At 38.0% G+C, this 23,503-nt stretch overlaps 1 protein-coding gene across 1 annotated transcript; it reads left to right on the top strand.

Annotated features, from left to right (window-relative positions):
* Window positions 1–4,789: 4,789 nt before the first annotated feature.
* Window positions 4,790–10,970, top strand: REG3G (regenerating family member 3 gamma). Its single transcript, XM_077958764.1, has 6 exons — window positions 4,790–4,823; window positions 4,930–5,205; window positions 9,169–9,287; window positions 9,491–9,628; window positions 10,265–10,391; window positions 10,672–10,970. The coding sequence occupies exons 1-6, from the start codon at window positions 4,790–4,792 to the stop codon at window positions 10,737–10,739; spliced, it is 762 nt and encodes a 253-aa protein (XP_077814890.1). The 3' UTR covers window positions 10,740–10,970.
* Window positions 10,971–23,503: the final 12,533 nt, after the last annotated feature.

Below are 23,503 nucleotides of genomic sequence, written 5' to 3'. Positions count from 1 at the left end.
TAGAAGATAATTTCAGTTCTCTTGCTGACCTTGAATATGTCAAGAGTTTTTTAAATGTGTATTACAAGGTATAAAACTCCAAGCCCAAGAGGTCTAATAAGAATACAATGAAACTTGAGATATAAGCATGTTGAAGAGAGAGATGTTACTACCATCCATATGCATGTTCATGGATACATCATAGTTTCCCCAAAGTATTTCTACATCATTGGTCTCACCAGATTCTCCTATTATACCCTTAAACTAGAAAGGGTAAATATTTAGTTGAAGTAAATCCTCAGGTCCCTCATGACCTTAGAAGAAATTATTCTTACCATACGGTTGGCCTATTCAGCTTGCCTGAGTTTCAGTCTCGGTTTTAGGATTTTCAGTTGAGTTTTGCAGGGGAGCATAGGCTAGTTTTGAAAATCTATCCTTTATGACTCTGACAACAAGACTGTTGATATTTCCTTGTATTGTCTCAGATCCCCTAAACACGACACAAATTTCTGAGCACCACTGTAGCTCCCAAGCTTGACATACATCCTCAATCCATCCCCTTGGAGAAAGACAGCTGTATTTGATGGACTTGGGTTTGTACCCATTCCTTGGATTTATTGTCATGAATTTGAGTTTGTTCTGTGCCCTTTAGGCATGCTGATTTTCTCACCTTCCCACTTCAGAGAATTTCCTAGGATATACTGCAATCAGGCTCTTGTATTACCTAGAGCTAGCACAACTGAGATAAAAGATACCACCTGAAAAACACTTGAAACATGTTAATTCTTACAGAGAAAAAACACCATTCTAAACCTATGTCCCCATACACATGCACCTAAATTCACACATGTGGGTATATACATATACCCAAGAAATCACAACCACATTTTCAAGGCTCATGGTTCAACTACAGACAAAAATGACTTGGAGCAATTCTTATTTGCTCTCAAAAATTAATTAGACCAACATACCATGCAGTAAATATATTTGTATAAAATGACATTTAAACTTTACATGAGGCTTAGAGAAGGTAACCAACAAATCACCTTCTAAGAATTCCATTAGTGGAAGGCAAATAAGATGTCCTAAAATTAATGAATCTATCAACTGGAGTGAAACATTCAAAAAACCTACCAAGTCAAAGAGCAATTAATTGGGTCCTTTCAGAATTTAATTCATTCCTGCTGAATGCCTGAAGAATGTTACTCAAAATGAAATAATGTGGAGTTGAGTATCAAGAACAAAGAATTCAGGAATAGAATACAGTTCTCATCCTGACTTGGTCACTAACGTACATTTTGACGTAAACTAAGTCCAGTTTCTAAATTTCTTCCTTGTAATGTGGAATGAATTAACACTACGGGATAATTTTGAGAATAAAATGATATAATGGATGATACTGACAATTTAGACATTGTATAAGTTAGAGGGAAGTTGGAGCTCACAGTATCTGAAAAACTTATAGAGAAAACGGTAACAATATCAGTCATTTTCTAGAAACAAGGAATTGATGGTATTGTACTTTGAGTAAGTAAAGAGGATCTGATAACTCCACTGATCACATTGTTTTTCTTAGTATGCATTAGGTTAATGTAGCTTAGCAAATAACTACTCTTGGCTGTTGGTTATAGAATTTCCCTGGTGTTTTCAATACCCTCCATGTAAAACAGAAATCTGATTCTCTGGGCTTAGGTCTTCTAAATGTCAGATTCATCCTAATGGCAAATTAAATATCTTAGAAAAAAAATTTCCTCTCTCATGATATCGAAGTAAACAGCCTTGCAGCAAAGGCCAAAACTCTATTTCTTTTTTATTCCCCAATCTCTTCCCTCCAGAAGAAGCCGGTAGCAGTGATTACGAGCACAGCTTTGGTGTTGGGGTTTTAAGTCCCATTCTGTTACTTTTATAGAACCATGACCAAGTTATCCTATTTCTCCACATTTTCATTTCCTTGTATGAAATATGAGGGCAAGCATAGCTGTCTCATAATGATGAGATAATTTATGTAGATCTCTTAGCACAATGCCTGGCACAAAATTAGTGCTGAATAAATGGTAGTTATAATTGGATGAGCTCCTCAAAATATTAGTCTGACAATTCTCTGGTAACACTTACTTTATGATTAAAGTGATTTCCTAAATTTGTAACAACTGAATACCTTCTTAAAAAGAAATATATTGCACTTAAGTATATATAGACAATGGAAAAGGCTGGACAAATATTGTTTGCTTGATGTGCCCCAGTGAATACTGTTGAAGGTTAAGGTTAACAAACAGAACAAAATGATTGGAACTAATAGGGAAGCTACAGAAATGATTCAGAAGAGTCACTTCACTGTAACTTTCATCTGCAGATCTGTTGTTCTGTTGTTCCACTGAAAATTATTGTCTATTTTGGAGCTACCAGGCACTGCATATAATATTATTATTCGCTGTTACTTACTGTGTGATCATATGTGCTAGGCACAATGCTTAATGATATCCATGCACTATTTTATTTAATTTCTACTATAACCCTGTGAAATAGGGCTATTTGATTTGAGAGCCCAAATCCATAATCACTATTGCCTTCCACTGACCTACTGTGTAGGTTGGCATGAGGCCTGGTGTACATGAGAATGGGTATCAGAAGGCCCAGCGGAACATCACGAATAGAGTAAAGACAGCACCACAACCTTAAAGCATTCCTATTATCTCAGATAATTTATGACCTAGGAATCTTACTGGCAAGCCCAACCCAGTACTCCCCTCCACCCCACCTACCTGGGTTCCCTGCCCTGGCTGAGTCACCTAGCTCCAAGTATTTCTGAGTGCTGGAACCGGCACTTTCCCCTATATCCCCAGAGAGCATTGCCCCCTTGAATCTGTCTTAGGAGCATTCTGTCTCTTGATGAGACACACTGCTCTACCTTGGCACTCCCCAGTTGTCTTGGATCAACCCCAGCTTGAGACATGCCACTTCTTTTCTGCCTACAGCTGATTTTAACATGTCTTGTTGCTTTACTTCCCTTGCCTAATTTTCACACTAGTGTCCCCCATTTTGCTCCGGCCTTGACTCCTGGTCTTCCCTTCAATTACAATGAGATTTTGTTGATGTCTTCACCCCTAAGCAACGACAATTGATCTATGAAACATAAAGGGAAGAGGAGGAGGGACGTGAGTAGAGGAACGCCTTCAATGTGACATGTTGTGTTTTGAGAAGTATTTTCTATAAAATTCCCTCTTTTTCCTTGTTGTTCTCACTTCAGGTCATGAAATGTGAGGCTCAAGGAGCAAAGTGTCTTTACTCTAAGTTCCTAACTTCAGCTAACCCACAAGATCCGGTATCTTGAGAGACCTCAGATTATATGTCCTGTCTTCCTCCTGCTCTTGATTCTATTTTTTCTTTTACTGTTAGTAAACCGGTCTCTCAAGATTAGCCATGAGAGCACTCTCCTTCATAGAACTTATTTCTGCATTGACCTGTGGTCTCTATTCTGCTCCTTGATTTAAATCAAATTCCAGTGTCTTAAGTATATAAGTTCCAACTGGACTCAAATTAGTCCCTAAATTAAAAAGAAGTTAGAAACAGAAAACAGCCCTCAAATTCTACTCATTTTGAAAGATTTTCTGAAGGAATGTGTTTTTTTAGTGAACAGATTCTTCCTTGGTAACTTATCATATATATGCCAATTGCCACATTAAGTCCTTTCTGAGAAGTGCTCTTTCTTCTAAAGACTCATAGGGAATAAGCTCACAGAGCTTAACAAATAATCATTCTTTGAATAAAGTTATTCAGTCTAAAATGCTAGGTTATGATTCTTTAAGCATTTATGCACATATGCAAAGAGAGCTTAGTCAATGTGTTTCCATTTCAGAAACAAGTTGTTTCTAATAGGCAATACAAAAGAATAAGAGTGAAAAATTCTCTGTAATGGCTCAATTTCCAGACTGTTTTATAATAGTTTACTTTTTCCAAAGCTTGCTCACGAATAAACTGTCTGATACAATAAGAAGATGGCCTTCCCAAAGGTTGTCTGAGATTTAAATACGAAAGCAGTAACTGTTTTCCAGGAAATCTCTTAACCCACATTCATAATATGCCAGCATTCTGATCAATAATAGGAAAATTATAGAATATATCTCAGTGTTCTCTTCGTCCAACATCATCATTGGAAAATTAAGAAACACAGGTCCAGGGGGAATAAAGTCACCTACTCAAAATAACAGATTTAATGAAAGAAATAAAATTAAAAGTGAAGTCTTATCAGCCTGTAACATTTTGAGGTTAAAAGCAGCTAATTGCTAAAATCATTGTGAATGAACATATTAATTTATTAAATAAGTATTATTGAGGGTTTAATGTGCTAGGTCCTGAGAATACAAACTCACGCTTGATCAACAGAGTATAATGGAAATAGCATTATATTGTTTCATGACCTAGCCCAAAAGGACCAGCAGCTTCTGCTTTGCCCTCTTGGAGCCCTGACCAACAATAAAGAAGTTCTACTATCCTGACACCTCCATGCTGTAAGAAGTTCAAGGCACAGGGCCACTGCATTGTAATTCTCTTTAGCAGTCCCAGCTCAGCTCTCAGGCAATAACCAGATCAACTGATGTGCATGTGTGTAATCATCTTTGAAGACCTGTCCATTTGATGCTTCATATGACTCCAGTTCCAGCCATTATATGCAACTGCATGATTCCCAAGGGAGAACCACCCAGACGATCCTAATCACCTCACAGAACCATGAGAAGTAATAACAAACTCTTTTATGCCACTAACCTTGGGATAGTTTTTTTGTACCAATATGAAATCAGAAGAGTAGATAATGGAGAAATCATCAGTAAAGTTTGAAGGGGAGCGTAATGATAAATTCATATTCATTACTGATCATTTTGAATAGGTAGGGCCATAGAGTCAGTAACAGAAGATAAACACCCTGTCTTCTGCTCCCACCATATATTCAAGTTTATCTGAAATTTGAGGACTACTGGACAAAATTGAGTGAAGTTCCTCCTCCTGTGTACAAGTGGCATTATGGAGATTCAAAATGGTCTACTAGGAGGAAGGGAGAAAGGGCCAAGCCCTTGACTATTAAAGTACCAGTTTCGAATTCTGATAGCCAGCTATTAAGATGGCCCCCAAGCAAACCTCCTGCATTCACCGTTGGGCAAAATCATCTGAAAACACAGTACACTGTGGAGTATCAACTGTTTACTTTCGAGATGATATTGCCACAGGGCAGTGCTTGCTGCGTATGCTGAGGCATCATGAGAGAGTACCGTACTGCATATTGCTAGCCCAGTAAAAGATCAATATTCAAAATCTGAAATAAGGTTTCTAGGAAATGCATATCACTTTCCCACCATAATACGGTAGAAAAATTGTAAGTAGAACTATCATAAATCAGAGACCATCTGTGTAGGGAAAAGTAACCTCTTCAGGGTATTGAATCTGTCTCTCCAAAACATGATATATTTCTTCATATATTAAATCCTTCATTAAAGTTTAAAAAGTTTTATGTGGTCTTGACTATTTTTGTTGGATATATTTCCAGATCCTTCATATTTTTCTTACTATTAAAAACAGTATATTTCTTAAAAATACCTTTTCTAACTCTATTGTTGGAATATAAACATTCATTTGAGATTTATATGTTGATCTCACATTCTTCTTGTTTACTAAACTTATCCATTAATTCTAATAATTAATTTGAAGAGTCTCCTGGGTTTTCTATGGAGACAGCGTGTCATATGCAAGTAGTGACAATTTAATTTACTCTTACCCTGTTTAAATTTTTTTTTATTTTCTAAGTGTACTTTCTATCACACCGTATTGTTAAATAGAATCAATGAGGGTGGTACATTTTTACATTTCTGATTTTTTAAGGAAGTCTTTTCAGTATTTTACTTTTCAGTCTCTATAGATTTCTTTACTGTGTTAAAGCTATTCCTGTCTCTTGTTTCTAAGACTTCTTTTCAGTTACTAATAGGTTTTGAATTTCACTTAATGATTTTGTTGTTTTAAAATGACTGTTTTTTTTCTCTTTTAATTTCTGAACTTGGAAATTGCATTAATAGTTGATCATAATAAACTATCATTACATTTCCAAGATTAACTCTTCCTTCTCTTCATTTATTATACACAACAATGAATATTCAATTTGTTTTGTGTTTTGTTCAAGAACTTTGCATCTTTGTTCTTGAGTCAGATTGTCCTTCAAATTTCTTTCTCACAATGGCCCTGGATTTTTCTTTTTCTCAAAAATTTCCCCCGATATTTTAGATAAAAACCCAAAGACAGTAGTGTTATGATTCATTATGTACCTACCACCAAGCAACAACTATCATGACCTCAAGGCCTCTCTTGTTTTATCTGTCTCTCTCTTTCTTTATCTCTATCATGGTAGATTATTTTGAAGTAAATCTTGAATAACCGTTTCATCTGTAAGTATTGTGCTATGTATCTTAAATGATAAGGATATTTTAAATAATATTATTTCAGTATTATAATTACATCTGGACATGATATAGTCCCTTAACATTATCAAATGCTCACTTTTACCCAATTGTTTTATATTTTTTATTTAATTTGTTCAAATCAAGATCCAAACATGGTTCACACATTTTATTTGATTGATATATTTTTCACATGTTAAGAGTGATATGTTGTTTTATTTCCTTAAATTCACTTGCTGGGGAAGTGTACTTATTTGTCCTGTAGAATTTCCCACCTTCTAAATTTTGCTAATGGTATTCCTATGTTGTAATATAATACTGTCTCCATGTCCTATATTTTCTGGAAATTGCCAGCTAGATGTTAACCAGAGGTCTCAAACTGGTTTGATCTCAGGACACTTTTACACTCTTAAAAGTATTGAGGATGCTAGAAAAAAATTTTTGTTCATGTGAGCTATTGATATTTATAATAATACATATTAAAAGAGAAAAGTTAAAAATATTCATTTACTAACTCACTTTGATCTTTTCTGAAAACACGTTAACAAAATACCAATATGTCAATAAGTAAAGTTTGTCTTGGTTTATTTTTCAAGTAAAAATGGTGTTCCATGAAATAGTGAATTAAAACTCAGTATTACAAATTATTTCCCTCAAGACAACCATTATACTTTAGCATGTCAGCTTTCCATCTAGTCATACAGAATATTCTCTCTAGATGTATTCAAGGGTTGAGATTTACTGAAGCCAATTCACTACTCCGATTCATCAAGTTCAAGGGCATTTTCAAGTAAAAATGCCTGTATTTTGTTTCTTGCAAGTACGTGGATATGAGCAATACAATTTGGTGCCACTGCCTTGATTAATGTTAAAGCACCAGAACTTCTATCCACCATTTCTTTTGTCTCATCAGTGCAAATGTCAACATAGCAAAAGTGACAAACAACACTTTAGTATAACTATGACAATTATAATTGCACAGCCACTCCGAACAGGCCCTGAAGACCCCCATTCGTGTGTAGATCACAGTCTAAGAATGCTACTCTGAGGTATCAAACTGCCACTTCAGAAATACGATAAACCAACGAACTATCTCTTGGTCTTCTCACACAAAGGTAGCTGGGAGGCAAATATATTTAACTGCTGTTCCATAAGACCCTGACTTGCCTAATGACTCATGAGATTATTTCAAGCTACTTTTACATCTTGCTGCAAAGTTGAAGTAGCAACTCTGAACCAGTGCTGCTTCTTCTGGTTTCTATTCTTTCTTTATTTCGACTAATACATTGTCTTTGCCAAAACATATAATTTTAATGCCCACCCAATTTTTGTTTATTAATTTATTTTAAATGTTACTAGATAAGGTATAAAGAAATTCATATGTATGCCTATAGAAGTGAGTTCCTGGCAGGTTGATTGATCAAAAGCGAACTTTTGACATTTCTCATAACTATGTAATATCATAATATTTTCTAAACTATGTAATACCAGGCTCACAAGACTGCCTTTATTCCCTTAAGTTTCTCAGAAGAAGATATCTGGAAGAGGGTGGGAAAAGTGCAAACTTCAACTGTTTGTGGGGAAAGTGCTGGTCTGCTACAGAGAAAAAGGCAACATCTCTGACAATTCCCAGCCTTTGCCAGGAGGAGTCTCCTCCCCTTAGCATTATCTTTTGAACCAATGCCAAGCCCTCCCCATGACCCCTGTCCCGCCTACATATTGCCATTATTCACTCCAATGACCATCCTTGAGATCCTCTTATAAAAAAACCCAGTCTTTCCTGACCAGACAAGCCATACCATATCCCACCAGAGAGGTAAAGGGGAGCTGAGAGAAGATGAGACCCAGGGAGGGGCTACTGCACACGATACAGGAGAATGCATGGGAGGTTCCCTTCCTCAGGGAGCACAAGAACTCTGAGACTCAGCAAGGCTGTCCTGGGAGGGCTCGGGGATGGGAGAGTACACAGATTCCAACTCATTCAGAACTGTAGAAGATGATGGATGTGACCAAGATCACTTTAGTCCTAGGGGACTAGACAAGGAAAAAGACATGAGGCTGTAGGGTATCTGTGTGTTCTCCCACTGACCACGCTTCCTTTAGGGACTCCTGACTACCTCCTCAAGTCACAGACACCATGTTGCCTCCCATGGCCCTGCCCAGCTTATCTTGGATGCTGCTTTCCTACTTAGTGCTCCTGTCTCACTTCAAGGTGAGATTGCTCTGCCTCTAGCACAGGGTTTCCTATGAATCTTCAGAGCCAAGAAGAGGAGGAAGGCTCCTGTGTGTCACATGGGTAATGACGTAGTGTCTAATGTACCTGCCTGCAGTTCCTGCATCATCACTCCTTCCTTCAGGTTAACTTGCAGTGGGAGGCTCCACGGTGGTCCACTAACAGTGGAATGAGATGGCTTCCATTTAGTCAGTGGACTCCAATATAGACTGGTGAGAAAGTGTGGAGGGTCAGTAATGAGATGTGGGGAGGGACAATGACTGGAGGACCCAGTGTAGAGACAGCCCAGAGTGAGGAGAGTATTGAATGGTTGAATAAGGGGAAAGGGTAATAAGAGACTAGATGGTGCCCCATTTACTATTTTGAGATAAAGAACTTCTGAAAACACAAGGGAAGATTAAGGGGTGTCAGGAATGTGGTCTTCCTCCCCAAGGGCAGACCTAGATATTCCCCAAGGTCATCTTCCACCTCAACCCCCACTCTTCATTTTACCCTCTCCCTCCTCTTCCACCTCAGGTGAAGAACCCCAGAAGGAACTGCCCTCTGCGCGGATCCACTGTCCCAAAGGCTCCAAGGCCTATGGCTCCCACTGCTATGCCTTGTTTTTGTCACCAAAATCCTGGATGGATGCAGATGTGAGTGTTTAGATGTGGGATTGGAGGTAACAGGGGAAAATCCATGCAAGTCTCAGCGGGAGGAGGATCTCCATTCAGGAGAGTTCATTGGGAATGAGGATGAACACGCTTATCTTTCACATAGTCCTCCTCCCACCTCCCTTTGTCCTGCTCTCCCCCAGCGGGTCTCAGGCTCCCTCTCATTCTCTTTGTCTCCCTCAAAGCTGACCTGCCAGAAACGGCCCTCTGGAAACCTGGTGTCTGTGCTCAGTGGGGCTGAGGGATCCTTCGTGTCCTCCCTGGTGAGGAGCATTAGTAACAGCTACTCATACGTCTGGATTGGGCTCCATGACCCCACACAGGTGTGAGTATATCCTCCCCTCTCTGTTACCTCTCAAGGTGCTATTGTTGCCCAGATCCACTTCCTGTCCCCTGTCCCTGCCAGGAAGTACTTCAGGGAGCACTGGAGCTCAGATTCTGGGAGACATTTGGAAGACTAGGAAGCCCACGAGGCAGCTGAAGATCTGAATTCTGTGGAGGTCCCTAGTCTTTAAATAAAATTAATCAGACTCTTGTAAAACTTTTACAGATTTCTCATGTGAATCCTTACAAATCAATTAGCTGAGCTTCAGGGAGTCTGCATCTATTATTCTGAGGGAGTTCTCAATTAAGATAGGACCAATTTTTGCTCCCCCATACAGAATAGACATTATCTTTGAGGTTCACAGGCTAATCACAAATGCTACAGCAATTATTCTTCTATAAGTAACATATTACCTTGAATGATTCCAAAGGTCTTGTGTTTATTGGCTGGGATTTTCCAATAGCAATGAGGAGTTAAGGAAGCGGTTCCAGTGCAGAGGACTCTAGGGCAGCATCTGGAAGAGCAGACCAAAATCCCTGATGCTGGGGAGGAATCAGGTGTTACAGCTCAGGGGCCTTGCAAAGAGAGCTGCAATGGCCATTTTCTTCACCTGGCTGCCTCCTCTTCTTTATAGAGTTCAGAGCCTGATGGAGATGGATGGGAGTGGAGTAGCACTGATGTGATGAATTACTTTGCATGGGAGAAAAATCCCTCCACCATCTTAAACCCTGGCCACTGTGGGAGCCTGTCAAGAAGCACAGGTAAGAAACAGAAGAGCTGCCTCTTCCCAGCACTTTCCGCTCCTCATCCCCAATTTCTAGGCCTGACCTTCAGGAAATTCTTTTCAGCTAGGAAATGCAGCGTTGATGTGTCTTCTCCCATCTCCTCTCATCTCTGCTTTCTTTGAGTCTCATTCTCCTGGATTAAGAAACTGGTGAAGATGAGAAAAAAGCTTTAAATCCTAGGCTAAAACCTGGGATGCCTCTTCATTGGGTTCACAAGTTCCCCCAGCCCCATGCCTTTTATATTCTGTCTCCCTAGGATTTCTGAAGTGGAAAGATTATAATTGTGATGCAAAGTTACCCTATGTCTGCAAGTTCAAGGACTAGGGCAGATGGGAAGTCAGCAGCCTGAGCTTGGTGTGCAGCTCATCATGCACATGAGACCAGTGTGAAGACTCACCCTGGAAGAGAATATTCTCCCCAAACTGCCCTACCTGACCACCTGGTCATGATTCTCCTTCTTTTTCCCTTTTACTCACCTTCATTTCAGGCTCCTCTCTGTCTTCCATGTCCTGAGATCTCAGAGAATAATAATAAAAATGTTACTTTATACTCGTATGCTTTTGTTTCATTCTTATAGTAAGAGCCTTTGGAAGAGGAGGGCGAAGCTGGCGGACAAAACACTGAGTCTTGGCTTCTCCCAATTTCACCCAGGCCTAAGGGGAAATTACTATGTGAATGTCCCCATCAGTGTATTTGTGATGAAGGTGTGGGCCCTGCTCAGGCAGGGTTTGTGTCATGAAGAAATGAAGACAGTGCTTCTCCACACACTCACTGCCCACACATTGTCCCTGATGTTGTGACACAATCAGTCCTAGGGGAGTCTGACATTGCTTAAAACAGAACTTCTCAAATAATTTTCTGTGAAGGATCTTTTTTTTTTTCCCCATTAATTTGCAATCTGTGTTGCATGGCGACTTTTATAAAATACAGTGAAAAATGAATTACTTAAACTTCTGGTTACAATGTTGACATAAAGAGCTTTGGAGCCTGCTACTCTTTTCTTTAAAACAAGAAAATCTGAATAAACTTAAAATCGACAACTTTCCTTTGGGCTAGTGAGAGAACTGAGGTAGCAGGGCAAGTTGGTACCCCAATATCTGGAAAAGCACCCAAATACGGAGAGTTGTTTACATTTCTGCTTACCTGGAGCAAAAGCCTCTAGAGCTACAAGCTGTTAGGAACACTTAAATGGTGATTTTGAAAAACTGCTGGATGTTGAGTGCAGCTTGGCATTAAGAGTGAGAAACTCATGGACATTGCACTCCTAGGAAAGCCCTCACACCTTCATGGATTTTACCTTCAGGAACCCCAACAGGTTCTCTTGGTGGAGTCACGAATAATTCTCTCATGGCTTTGGCAGGAGGAGGAGAAAAGAAATCATTTCTAAATCAGCCCAGAGCATTCTGAATAACAAAGACCTACTTCCAGGTAAAAAGACCTAATGAGCGTCTTATCAGGCCTAAGCAGCAGTGCATTGAAGTCCACTCCATCTAGCCTTTCATCTTACCTAACAGAAAGAGAGTTAAGAAACATTTTTGAAAGTCATGACCCTGGGGCATAGACTCACACAAATACTGAGATTTAATCATAAAATTATATCATACTTCCCCTTGCTCAGACACTACCACATCAATAGAGATACAGTTTAATGACAATAGATCACAACTGAGGAGCTGCAAAGTCCACTGCTTAAGAAAGAATTATTAGGAAATGACAAAGGCAATAGGAAAGACAAAAACAGGGACACGAGAGAAATTTTAAGCCTCTTGCACTTACAGCTCTGGCAAACATTAAGCACAAACTAAATCCTAGTGAGATTAATGAAAAGTCTTATACTAAACATCTTTCACTTCAGTTATTATTACTCAATACATCAAGTGAAGCTTTCAAGAGAAACTAAAAATTTTGCTGAACAATAAGAAAAAAACATGATCTGAAGAGATAAAGCAAACATCAAAACCAGACTCAAATATGGTACAGATTTTGGAACTATTAGGAAACTTAAAATAACTATGATTGATGTGATAAGGGCCATGATGAAGAAAATGGACCATGGGAAAGAAAAGACGCATAATCTATGCAGAAAAATAGACACTGTGTAAAAGAATCAAAAGACAATGCTACACATCAAAAGCAATATAATAAAAACAAAGGAATTTTTTTTTTTTAGAGATGGAGTCTCAGTCTGTCGCCCAGGCTGGAGTGCAGTGGCACAATCTCGGCTCACTGCAACCTCCACCTCCTGAGGTCAAGCAATTTTCCTGCCTCAGCCTCCTGAGTCGCTGGGAGTACAGCCGCCTGTCACCACACCCAGCTAATTTTTGTATTTTTAGTAGAGACTAGGTTTCACCAGAGACCAGAGGCCAGGCTGGTCTCGAACTCCTGATTTGCGGTGATTCACCCGCCTCAGCCTCCCAACCAGGATGTTTTTGAAGGGCTTATCTGTAGACTGGACCTGGCCAAGTAAAGAATCATTAAGCTTGAAAATAAGTCAACAGAAACTTCCCAAACTAAAATGCAAACAGAAAATAGAGTGAATAAGTAGAACAGAATATCCAAGAACTGTGGGATAATTTTTAAACTCTAATATATATATATAATTGCAATATAAGAAGAAGAAGAAAAAAAGAAGCAAAAGAAAAATTTTAAGTAATAATGATCATGCATTTTCCAAAACTAATGACAGACACCAAACCCTGGATCCAAGAAGCTCAGAGAACAGCAAGTAGAATAAATACCAAAAACCAATCCTAGGCATATCATATTCAATTTTCAGTAAACCAAAGACTAAGAGAAAATCTTGAAAGAATCCAGAGAGTTTGGGGGACAGTTTACGATAGAGGATCAAGGACAAGAATTAGAACAGATTTCTCATCACAAACCATTAGTGGAATAGACTACTTAACGAATTAGACGGCATAACAACCAAACTAGAATTTTATAGCCAGCAAAATTATCCTTCAAAAGTGAATGAGAAATAAAAGACTTTCTCTGACAAACAAAAAATGGAATTTATTTTCAGCAGAACTGCTTTGGAAGAAATATTGAAAGAAGTTTTTTTGGGGGGGGAGGGAAGAGAAATGATATAAGTCTGAAACTCAGATCTACTTAAAGAAGAGTGTTAAAGGCATAAAAAAGTTAAATGAAATATTTTGTTTACCTCATTTTTCATCAAGCTAATAGATAACCATTGGCTTAAAGGAAATATAGTAACTGTTTCCTGTGAGTGCAGCACATGAACAAGTGAGATGAATGATAGCAATGTCATAAAGGATGAGAGGGAGAAATTTGGAGTGCTTTGTTCTAAGTTTCTGCGCTACAAGTGAAGCACTATAAATTATTTGACAGTGGACTTGCATTAGTTGTAAATGTATATTGCACACTCTATAGCAACTGCTACAAAAATTTAAAATAAAATACAATTAAGATATAAGAGAGTGAATAAAATAGAATAATATAAACTGTTCAATTAAAACCAGTGAATGCATAAAAAGGGAAGAAAAAAACTGAACAGAGTAAGTGATCTTATAGGAAACAGTTATAAACGTGATAAATGCTATTCCAACTGTATCAATAATCACTTTAAATCTGGGTGATCTAAATGTGTCAATAGAAAGAAAGAGACTGTCAGAGGGATTTTTTTAAGAAAGACCCTACTGTACGTTGTCTATCATAAAACCACTTGCAACACACATCCTCAGGTATGATCAAAGTAAAGGGGTGGAGGAAGATATACCATGCCAACATTAATCAAAAGAAAGCTTTTGATTAACTTTCTTTTGATTAACTTACAGGAAGTTAACATACTACTTTTCTGAAATCAAGAGGGGCATTACAAATTCCAGTACAATCACAAGGTCTTTATGAGAGGGAGGCAGAAAGTCAGAGGGGAGACAAAAGATTATGCAGCTTTATTTGAAGATGGCTGAAAGGGCCACATGCAGCCTCTAAAACCTGGAATAGGCAAGAATGGATTTTCTTCTCGTGCCTCCAGAAGGAAACAGTCATGCCAACATCTTGATTTGAGACCTGTAAATGTCTTAACCACTTCTGTTCTTCAGGACTGAAAGAAAATAAATCTATGCTATTTAAGCAGCTGTATTTCAGGGAATTTGCTACAGTAGCAAAAGGAACCTAATACAGAGGTCATCACTACTGAATCCACTGATGAAAAAAAGATAGTAGGTTGCCTGTTCACTCTGATGATAGTTTCTTTTGCTGTGCAGAAGCAATTAGATCCCGTTTGTCAATTTGCAACCTATAGAATGGGAGAAAATTTTTGCAATCTATCCATCTGACCAAGGGCTAATATCCAGAATCTACAAAGAACTTAAACAAATTTACAAGGAAAAACAAACAACTCCATCAAAAAGTGAGCAAAGGATATGAACAGACACTTCTGAAAAGAAGACATTTATGCAGCCAACAAACATATGAAAAAAAGCTCATCATCGCTGGTCATTAGAGAAATGCAAATCAAAACCACAATGAGATACTTCACACCAATATCTTACACCAGTTAGAATGGTGATCATTAAAAAGTCAGAAAACAACAGATGCTGGAGAGGGTGTGGAGAAATAGAAACACTTTTACACTGTTGGTGGTAGTGTAAATTAGTTCAACCATTTTGGAAGACAGTGTGACAATTCCTCAAGGATCTAGAACCGGAAATACCATTTGATCCAGCAATCCCGTTACTGGGTATATACCCAAAGGAATATAAATCATTCTAGTATAAAGGCACATGCACATGTTTGTTTATTGCAGCACTATTCACCACAGCAAAGACTTGGAACCAACCCAAATGCCCATCAATGATAAACTGGATAAAGAAAATTTGGCACATATACAACATGGAATACTATGCAGTCATTAAAAAGAAGGAGTTCGTTGTCCTTTGCAGGGACATGGATGAAGCTGGAAACCATCATTCTCAGCAAAATAACTCAGGAACAGAAAACCAAACACCGCATGTTCTCACTCATAAGTGGGAGTTGAACAGTGAAAACACATGGACACAGGTAGGAAAACATCACACACCAGGGCCTGTCGGTGTGTGGGGAGCTACAGGAGGAATAGCATTAGGAGAAAATACCTAATGTAGATGATGGGTTGATGGATGCAGCAAACAACCATAGCATGTGTATACCTATGTAGCAAACCTGCACATTCTGCACATTTATCCCAGAACTTAAAGTATAATAATAATTTTTAAAAGATAGTAAAGGAATACTACAAACAGCTCTATGTCCCAAAATTTGTAATTTAGATAAAACAAATTAGCTTCTTGAAAGATACAAATCATTAAAACTCAAGTAGAAATAGATAATCTCAATAGGCCTATATTTGTTAAATAAATTTAATCAGTAATTTAAATCCTTCCACAAGAGAAAACAGAGGTGTACATCATTTTACTGGTGAATTCTACTAGACATTTAAAAAAGAAATGATACCAATTGTTTATAATTTATTTCGGAAAATAGAAGCAAGTACATCTACACAATAACTTTGTAAATCTGAAACTATTCTAGGAATTAAATTTTTAAAAATAAATTAATAAAAAATGAAATATTAAAAAAACACATGTAAGACCTTTTTGTTTTTTAATTTTTTGATTCAATAAAAATTAATTGTCATGTTGGTATAAATTTTTCTAAAACCCTTCTTTCAATTTTTGTGCCTACCTTGCCATGAACAAGGAACACACGGGTTTGAGAGCCAGGATCACTCCACGGACTACATGGTTAGTTACCTTGTTCCTACAGGACTGAATAGACTCACTTTCTTAAGTTAGTGTCATGAAACGCCCCAGTGGGTTTTTTATCCTGTGGCCTAGAAACATATTCTTGCCTCAGTCAGGACTGGAGTTGGTAAGACAATATTTGGTATGATTTCTGTTAATATTTATTGAATAAATAAAAAATGGAATAAATAATGCTTTATTTGAAAAGCACTACTTACATGAATAAAGAAGACCAGATTTTCAATGAATCTAAATATATTTAGATCATTTTATTACTCACCACATCACTGACATCACATTCCTAGCTTTATATCTTGTGTAAAAATGGAGTCATTGGCTAAATGCCCTCATTTGAACAGGCATGGAATGCTGGCAGACATCTACAGGAACCTGAGGCAACTCAGCATTGCTGCATATGTAGGTTTGCAAGATAAAATAAAAGCACAGTCCCGGTTAAACTTAAATGTAGGTGACCAGCAAATAGTTTCTTAGTATAAGTGTGTCCCAAATATCATATATTTGCTTAATCTGGCAATGTTTATGCAGAGATTTTCATTCTCAAATAAATAGATAAGATGAATGGGCAGTGTATTAATTGATGTTTGGCAAGTTCCCTATACCTGTTCCAAGACAGGTTGCCATCTACAATAAAAGAGGAACCCTAACCCACCTGAAAATTGACTATATGTCCATTTAGTACTTTCGGTAGAGATTTTTTCTATTATCTGTCACATAATGAGTTAGGGTTTGGTTTTTCTTTATTCCCTAAAACAGCTTGTATATGATTAGAAATATCCGTTTCTTGTAGAACTCTTGAAAACTCTGGACCTAAAGCTTTCTTTGTGAGAATATTTTAAAATACAAATGGAATTTCTTTAATAGGTGTAGTAGGACTTTCAAGATTTTCTTAATGTTCCCCTGGAAGAATTAAGAACTTTTGAACCCACGGCTGGGCTCAGTGGCTCATATCTGTAATCCCAGCACTTTGGGAGGTTGAGGCAGGCGGATTACTTGAGGTCAGGAGTTCAAGACCAGCTTGGTCAACAGGGTGAAACCCCATCTCTGTTAATAATGCAAAAATTAGCTGGGCGTGGTGGCATGTGCCTATTATCCCAGCTACTTGTGAGGCTGAGGTAGGAGAATTGCTTGAACCCAGGAAGCCGAAGTTGCAGTGAGTCAAGATTGTGCAGCTCAGCCTGGCTACAGAGCGAGACTCCGTCTCAAAAAAAAAAAAAAAAAAAAAAAAAAAAAAAAAAAAAAAAAAAAAAAAACAACAACAACAACAACAACAACAAAAAAAAAAAAAAACAGAAGAAAGAAAAAGAGAATTTTTAAAATCCCATGCATTAAAAAAGGAAAATAAGCCTATTTGAAGGTAACATGATTAAAAAACAAATAATGACAATGGCCCCTGGTATTCCATCCTCCAATGCCTTCACTGGTTTTAAAGTGGATGACAGAGCAGTCCAACCCACCATTTGCCTAATATATAGCTGTGCCTTACAAAGATAGTGTGTTAATAGCTCCTCCAGGACTCTACGCTGTATGGGTGACCATGTTCTCCATCCTGTGAAAGTAGTGAAGATAGATCTATGGTGTATTGTCCTAATTAGAAAAATGCAGTGCTAACCGCAGTAGTCCCAGGTCGTTTTGGTAGCTCAGCAAGTGTATGTTTCTTGCTTCTTCTGTCAATCATGAAAAAAATCATGTTTTCATAGGTTGTTCTCTTTAAATTCCCTTACATTGGTGGGGAAGGCTGGAAGCATTTATTTAGAAGGAATGAGAGGAGAGCACATCTCCCATTGGCATAGTTGTTTATAAATACAATAAAAAGAAAATAAAATCAAACTACACTAAGGTCAATTACTTTTTCTTAATTTAAAAGTTATCGCATTCCCTAGGAGAGGGTCACATCCATGGGAAGCCTGTAGAGAAAAAGAGGGAGCGTTAAGTATCACAGGTAAAATTGTTGCACGTATAAAAGTTTTCTTTGCTGTAATTTCATTGCTGTCAAATCAGGAATGAAAAAATAATATTATACACAAGAATAGGAAGTCAGTGACTTGATAAGCAATAGTATTTACTCAAGAAAATAGGTCTATTTGTGTATGTAAACTGACAGCTCTCAGTACTTTCTGCCAGGAGGGCTGATGCCTTTAACATGGGTAGAAACACATGGCTTTTAGCTTCGAGGTGGTTTAAGAGGGAAGGGAAACAGACGGAATTTTGAACACATCAGGAAGTTTGTTATAGGAAGCCTTGGGGTCTTTCCAGTGCTAGTTCTCATTTTGGGAACTCACTTATTTATCCCCATTATTATCCATGTCTATAGCTTCAGCTCAGCAATAAGGGTGAATTGCAAAGGGAATTGGACTGGAATTCAGTAAACTAGGCTTAGATTTCTCTACGTCTTCTGACCTACAGATACATGCTGTCCCTTGTTCTTTAAGAAAGACAAACCCAGAATGTTCATTTCAGTCCAAGAAGATTTGCAAACCAGCAGGTATTGAAGCAACTTCCTTGAACCATTCGCTCTCGACCAGGTTTTCTCATTCCAGCTTTGCTAATGATTTGTTCTTATTTTTCACTACCCCCAAGATCTTTGCCCTGAAATAAAACTTTGAACTCTATTTCTGGTATCTCCAGACTTAGTGCTTGTAGGTTCTTTTCCAGTCAAATTAAATATATGTAATGACACTCTTAGATCTAACAATCTGTAACATATGATATAAAACATGTTATATGCATGTTATATACATATATACAGTTATTTACAAAGCATTAAACATTAACATATCAAGTTATAGACCAGGAACTTCTCAATTGAGTGACAATTTGTCTAATACTATCAGACTAGTACTATGGCCACAAATGGCTTGCCCCTCATTGGTGTATATAAGCAGATTTAGGGTACATGTTAGATTCAGTGTACTATGCCTTTGACATGAATCAAAAGCCACTGGTACCTTCAAGAACAACACATTAACACCACCACTCCCACCCAAGTTAGAACATTTCCCTGTCTCCTTCCTTTGCATACACATATTGTAGGCTCTGATTTTGAGCCGAAAATGCTCACACAATAGCAATTTATTTTCATTTTTATTTTTTTTATTTTTGAGACAGGGTCTCGCTCTGTCACCCAGACTGGAGTGCAAGTGGTGCGATCTCAGCTCACTGCAGCCTTGACCTCCCGAGTTGAAGAGATCCTCCCTCCTCAGCCTCCCAAGTGGCTGGGACCACAGGTGTGCACCATCACGCCCAGCTAATTTTTGTATTTTTTGGAGAGATGCAGTTTCACCGTGTTGTCCATGCTGGTCTCAAACTTCTGAGCTCAAGTGATCCAACTGCCTCAACTTCCTAAAGTGCTGGGATTACAAGTGTGAGCCACTGCACCCAGGCAGGAATGTCATTTTTATACTGGGACCTTCATGACTAGCATCTTCTGCTCTTTTGCTTAATATAGGGCTTTGGCCTTTTGTCCTTCCCTCCACTAGATGCATCTGCTTCCCTTCACCTATTATAACAATTTTGATGCTTTTGTCTGTGACAGAATATCCAACCATAAGCAGCTTAAATAACATAGAGATGTTTTGATGCACTTAAGAAATCTGACAACAGGGTTTCCTAGGGTTTGACAAAAGCTCAAGAATATCAGGGCTTGAGGTTGACCTCTCTATGATAATCTTGGTCTTTCCCTCATTGATGCAAAATAGGCACAGAAGCCTAGGTATCATATTCTGATATGACAATTTTCAATGAAATAAAGAAGCAAAGAAGAGAGAAAAATAAGACTTTCTTCTCATATATTCCTTCTTATTAGGGAGAAGCATTTTTTCTCATAAAACCCTAGCAGACATAATCTTACATTTCACTGGCCAAAGATGAATTGTAGTTCTCAAATCAACTACCAGAAAATGGATTGGGATCACCAAGATTTACTTTGACCAATCAGGATTTATCCTATGACTGGACATACAGTTTTCCTATAAAATTAGGATCTTGTTATCAAAATTAGAGGCAAATAGCTGTTATTAATCAATTAACAATGTCTACTACACCTAGATCAACATGTAAATACCTGAGATACCAATCACAGAGAATCTTTTGCTTAATTCATAGTCTTTATTCATGAACATTTTGTTCCCTGAACGATTTTATAAATTTTCTTTTTCTGGTGAACTTTCATAAGCCTTTCTGTCTAGAAGCCCAGAACAGAGGTAGGCAGGCAATTTCTGTCTCTTCTTCCTCTGCATCCAGTCTGTCCCATTGAACCCTCCATAATTTAATTCCTTCCAGCCAGTCCAGACCTGTACTTTTCCAGACATAGTTAATAAAAATGTCCCTCTCCCTAACATTTCTGATTTCTTATTTTCTATCTCTAAAAATGACTCCTCCAGGATTCCTGGAAAAGAAGGTAGGAGTGACCCAGCTTGTGTGTTAGCCCCTGATGCTTATAATTTGCGTGAGATACTTTGTGTTATATCTAGTATTTGAATTCTCCACAATTCCCTTCTTAAATCCATACACTCTCTGGAGTACAGATAGCTCAAAGGTCTCTTGCCTGAGAAAGGACACAGGCTTCTTCAGGCTGATTTAGTTAAGGTTATTTGGATATAAGACACTGACATGCATTCTAACTTACTGACGTAAAAGATGATTTTGGAAGGACAAGGGTTTATCTCAACACACCCAAGATTAAGCATATAGCTAAGTTTCACAAGGAACTAGGGGGAAAAAAGAGCGAAGTTAGGAAATGAAGTTATTCTCTTCTTCCTTTTCTCTCCTGTCTCTGCTAATTTCACTGGGTATGGTTTGTAGTATTTTGGCCAATCTGTTTACTTGCTTTTGCAGCACAAGCAGAGTCATAAAATATGGATAACCCATTACCAGGTTTTCACTTCAGGGATTCAAAACCTGAATTATATTCTCGGTGAACAAATTGTTTTTCAGAAAAATATCTGTTTAGTCCAGCTAGGACTGGGTATTCACCACAGTCCAATCCCCTGGACCAAAAATTTGAGTCTCGTTATTATTATGGATGCTACACCTGCCTCTTAAGCAGGACTTGTGGATGAGAGTCACCTCTCAGAGAAGGAGAGCAGCAAGGTATTTCGGGAAGTGTTTGCTGCAGAGAGCACAACTGTTGTCCGAGTCAGCCTCTCCTGCTGGCTTTGGCTGGTTTTCTGACCTAGATTTCCTTCCTTAGATACTGCTATATTGCCCCAGGGATCATATCACCTTGGACTGTTCTTCAGATTTTCAAAAGTTGTCCAGCTGGCTTCTGTGCTCACTACTCTCACTGATTTACCCCAATCCTAATCTGTGTTTAAAATTATGTATTTAACATGTTGAGATTTGGGTTTCTACCAGTCACTGTCTGTGAGTTAGGGACCTGAACAAAATCTTTTTCCCATTTGGATCAGCAAATCCTCCCTCATAGGCTCCTGGGCCTCTGATGGTGCCCTCTACCACTGACTTTACTCTCCATCTGGACTGCAGGAGACAAAATCACTTGATATCAATAGCAGGCCCAAAGAGCATCTGGATAAGAGTTAGCTAAACCAAGCTACTCTATTTCCTCACATCCCTGGGTATAACTTCATAAATCACCCCTTTTAGCTTTAACAGAGTTATTTCCTCTTTACCTCCAAAACTCCTCCCATCAAACCATATTTGTCTATTCTTCCTAAGTAGCTTTTAAAGTACACCTCCAGGATGCGATTGCCTACCTGTATAAATCTTTGTTAAGTTTTGTATGTATATTTGGCATTTAGACTTATCTGTGAATTTTCTTCTCATGTATGAAGCAGAATTTCTTGAAATCTCATCCCTTGGTATAGTCCTTTCATGAGTTTCATTAGCTACTCCTAGATTTGTTTAATTTTGTTGTTATGTGTGTATTTTGGAAATATTCCTTCCATGGTTAAATTCAGCAAACACTGAATTATGCAAACTTAGGCTGGTTTCTTCACTGCAAGATTTTTCCAAGTCATTCTATGCAAATGTGTTAGGAAAATAAAGGTAACAAAAGACAAATAAAAGAAGATTTGCAAGTCTTCATGTATTTGGTCATAGGAGGTTTTTGTGTGCTTGTCGGTGGGCCTCTATTTGGGAGAAACACCAATTTGTAGAACACAAGGTTAATACAATTTTAATTATAGTCTAAAGCATGGTTTTTCAAAGCATGGGTTGCAGTTTGTTGATGGTTGAATTCAGTGGGTAACAACTAGCATAATTTTCTAAAGGAAAGTAGAGTAGAATTGAATAGAAAATGCCACAGGATACTCCACAAATTTAGGGCAAATACTGTTTTGTGAAATTTTTATTTTAGTTATATATTCATGTATGAGTGGTGTGGAGATATAAAATTTATTTTTTTATTATAAATAGCAGTCAAACTTTTGAATGCCAACAATCTAAAGCGCACACTTTTAGGTAACTATGGGCAGATGAAACAAATTACCACTAGAGGGAGAGTTGGACCAGCACTGAGTATAGTAGCTGGGAAAATGAGAAGCATGAGCTGGATGCTTTCAAGAACAGAAGGGCTTAGATAAAAAGACATAAGGAAAAGAAAGTTTAATCTACTCCTACGCTCTCTAAGATTACATATCTACTACAGTAGCACATTACAGGGAACTGAAGGAGAAAATCTTGCAAATGAAAATACACAGTGCATAAATAACAGAGGGGTTAGAACTGGGTAAATCATCTGTGTCACTAGCTAACTAGAGTCAAGAGTCTGGGCTGCAGAAAGCTATATATGCAGAATAAGTCAGAGAGACCTAAGACTCGAAAACTTCTTATGGCTTCTGAAATTATGAGTCATGTGATTGCCTAGAGAGTCATTTGTCTTTTTTTTTTTTTCTTTTATCTCCCCTTGGCTACTCAGAATGAAAACGTTTCCTATGTGTTGAGAAATGTCCCTTGGTGTAGTTCATAGTGAGAGGTAGGATCACAACTCCCACTACTACAGAAGCAAAGGTAGCAGATATTCTCCATTTCCCAACTGTCTGGAGGCTAGAGCCCGAGATATGATTGCGGCATGCCAATGGGATGCCCCAGCCAGGGGGTGACACAGAGATTAATAGATAATTCATAATGGCTGTGAGCTGGGGCCCCACAGTGGTGATAATAAGAGCTCAATGGCTGTGGTTTGCTTTAAGCTTTGTAATCAAATGGCTCTAACTACATGATCTCACTTGTATTTTTAGCTGCCAAACTTTCCTGGTTCCTTCTTGTTTTCCACACCTGGCTCCCCCGTATCCCAGTGAGTCTTTGATATGATGAACAGCTTTTGTATTCTGTTTATTTTTATTTTAGAGCCTTATATAGTTATAT

Source organism: Macaca mulatta, chromosome 13, assembly GCF_049350105.2.
Source record: "Macaca mulatta isolate MMU2019108-1 chromosome 13, T2T-MMU8v2.0, whole genome shotgun sequence".
NCBI lineage: Eukaryota > Metazoa > Chordata > Mammalia > Primates > Cercopithecidae > Macaca > Macaca mulatta.
Note: the sequence above shows the minus strand (reverse complement) of the source record. Positions and strands in the feature narration are given on the sequence as shown.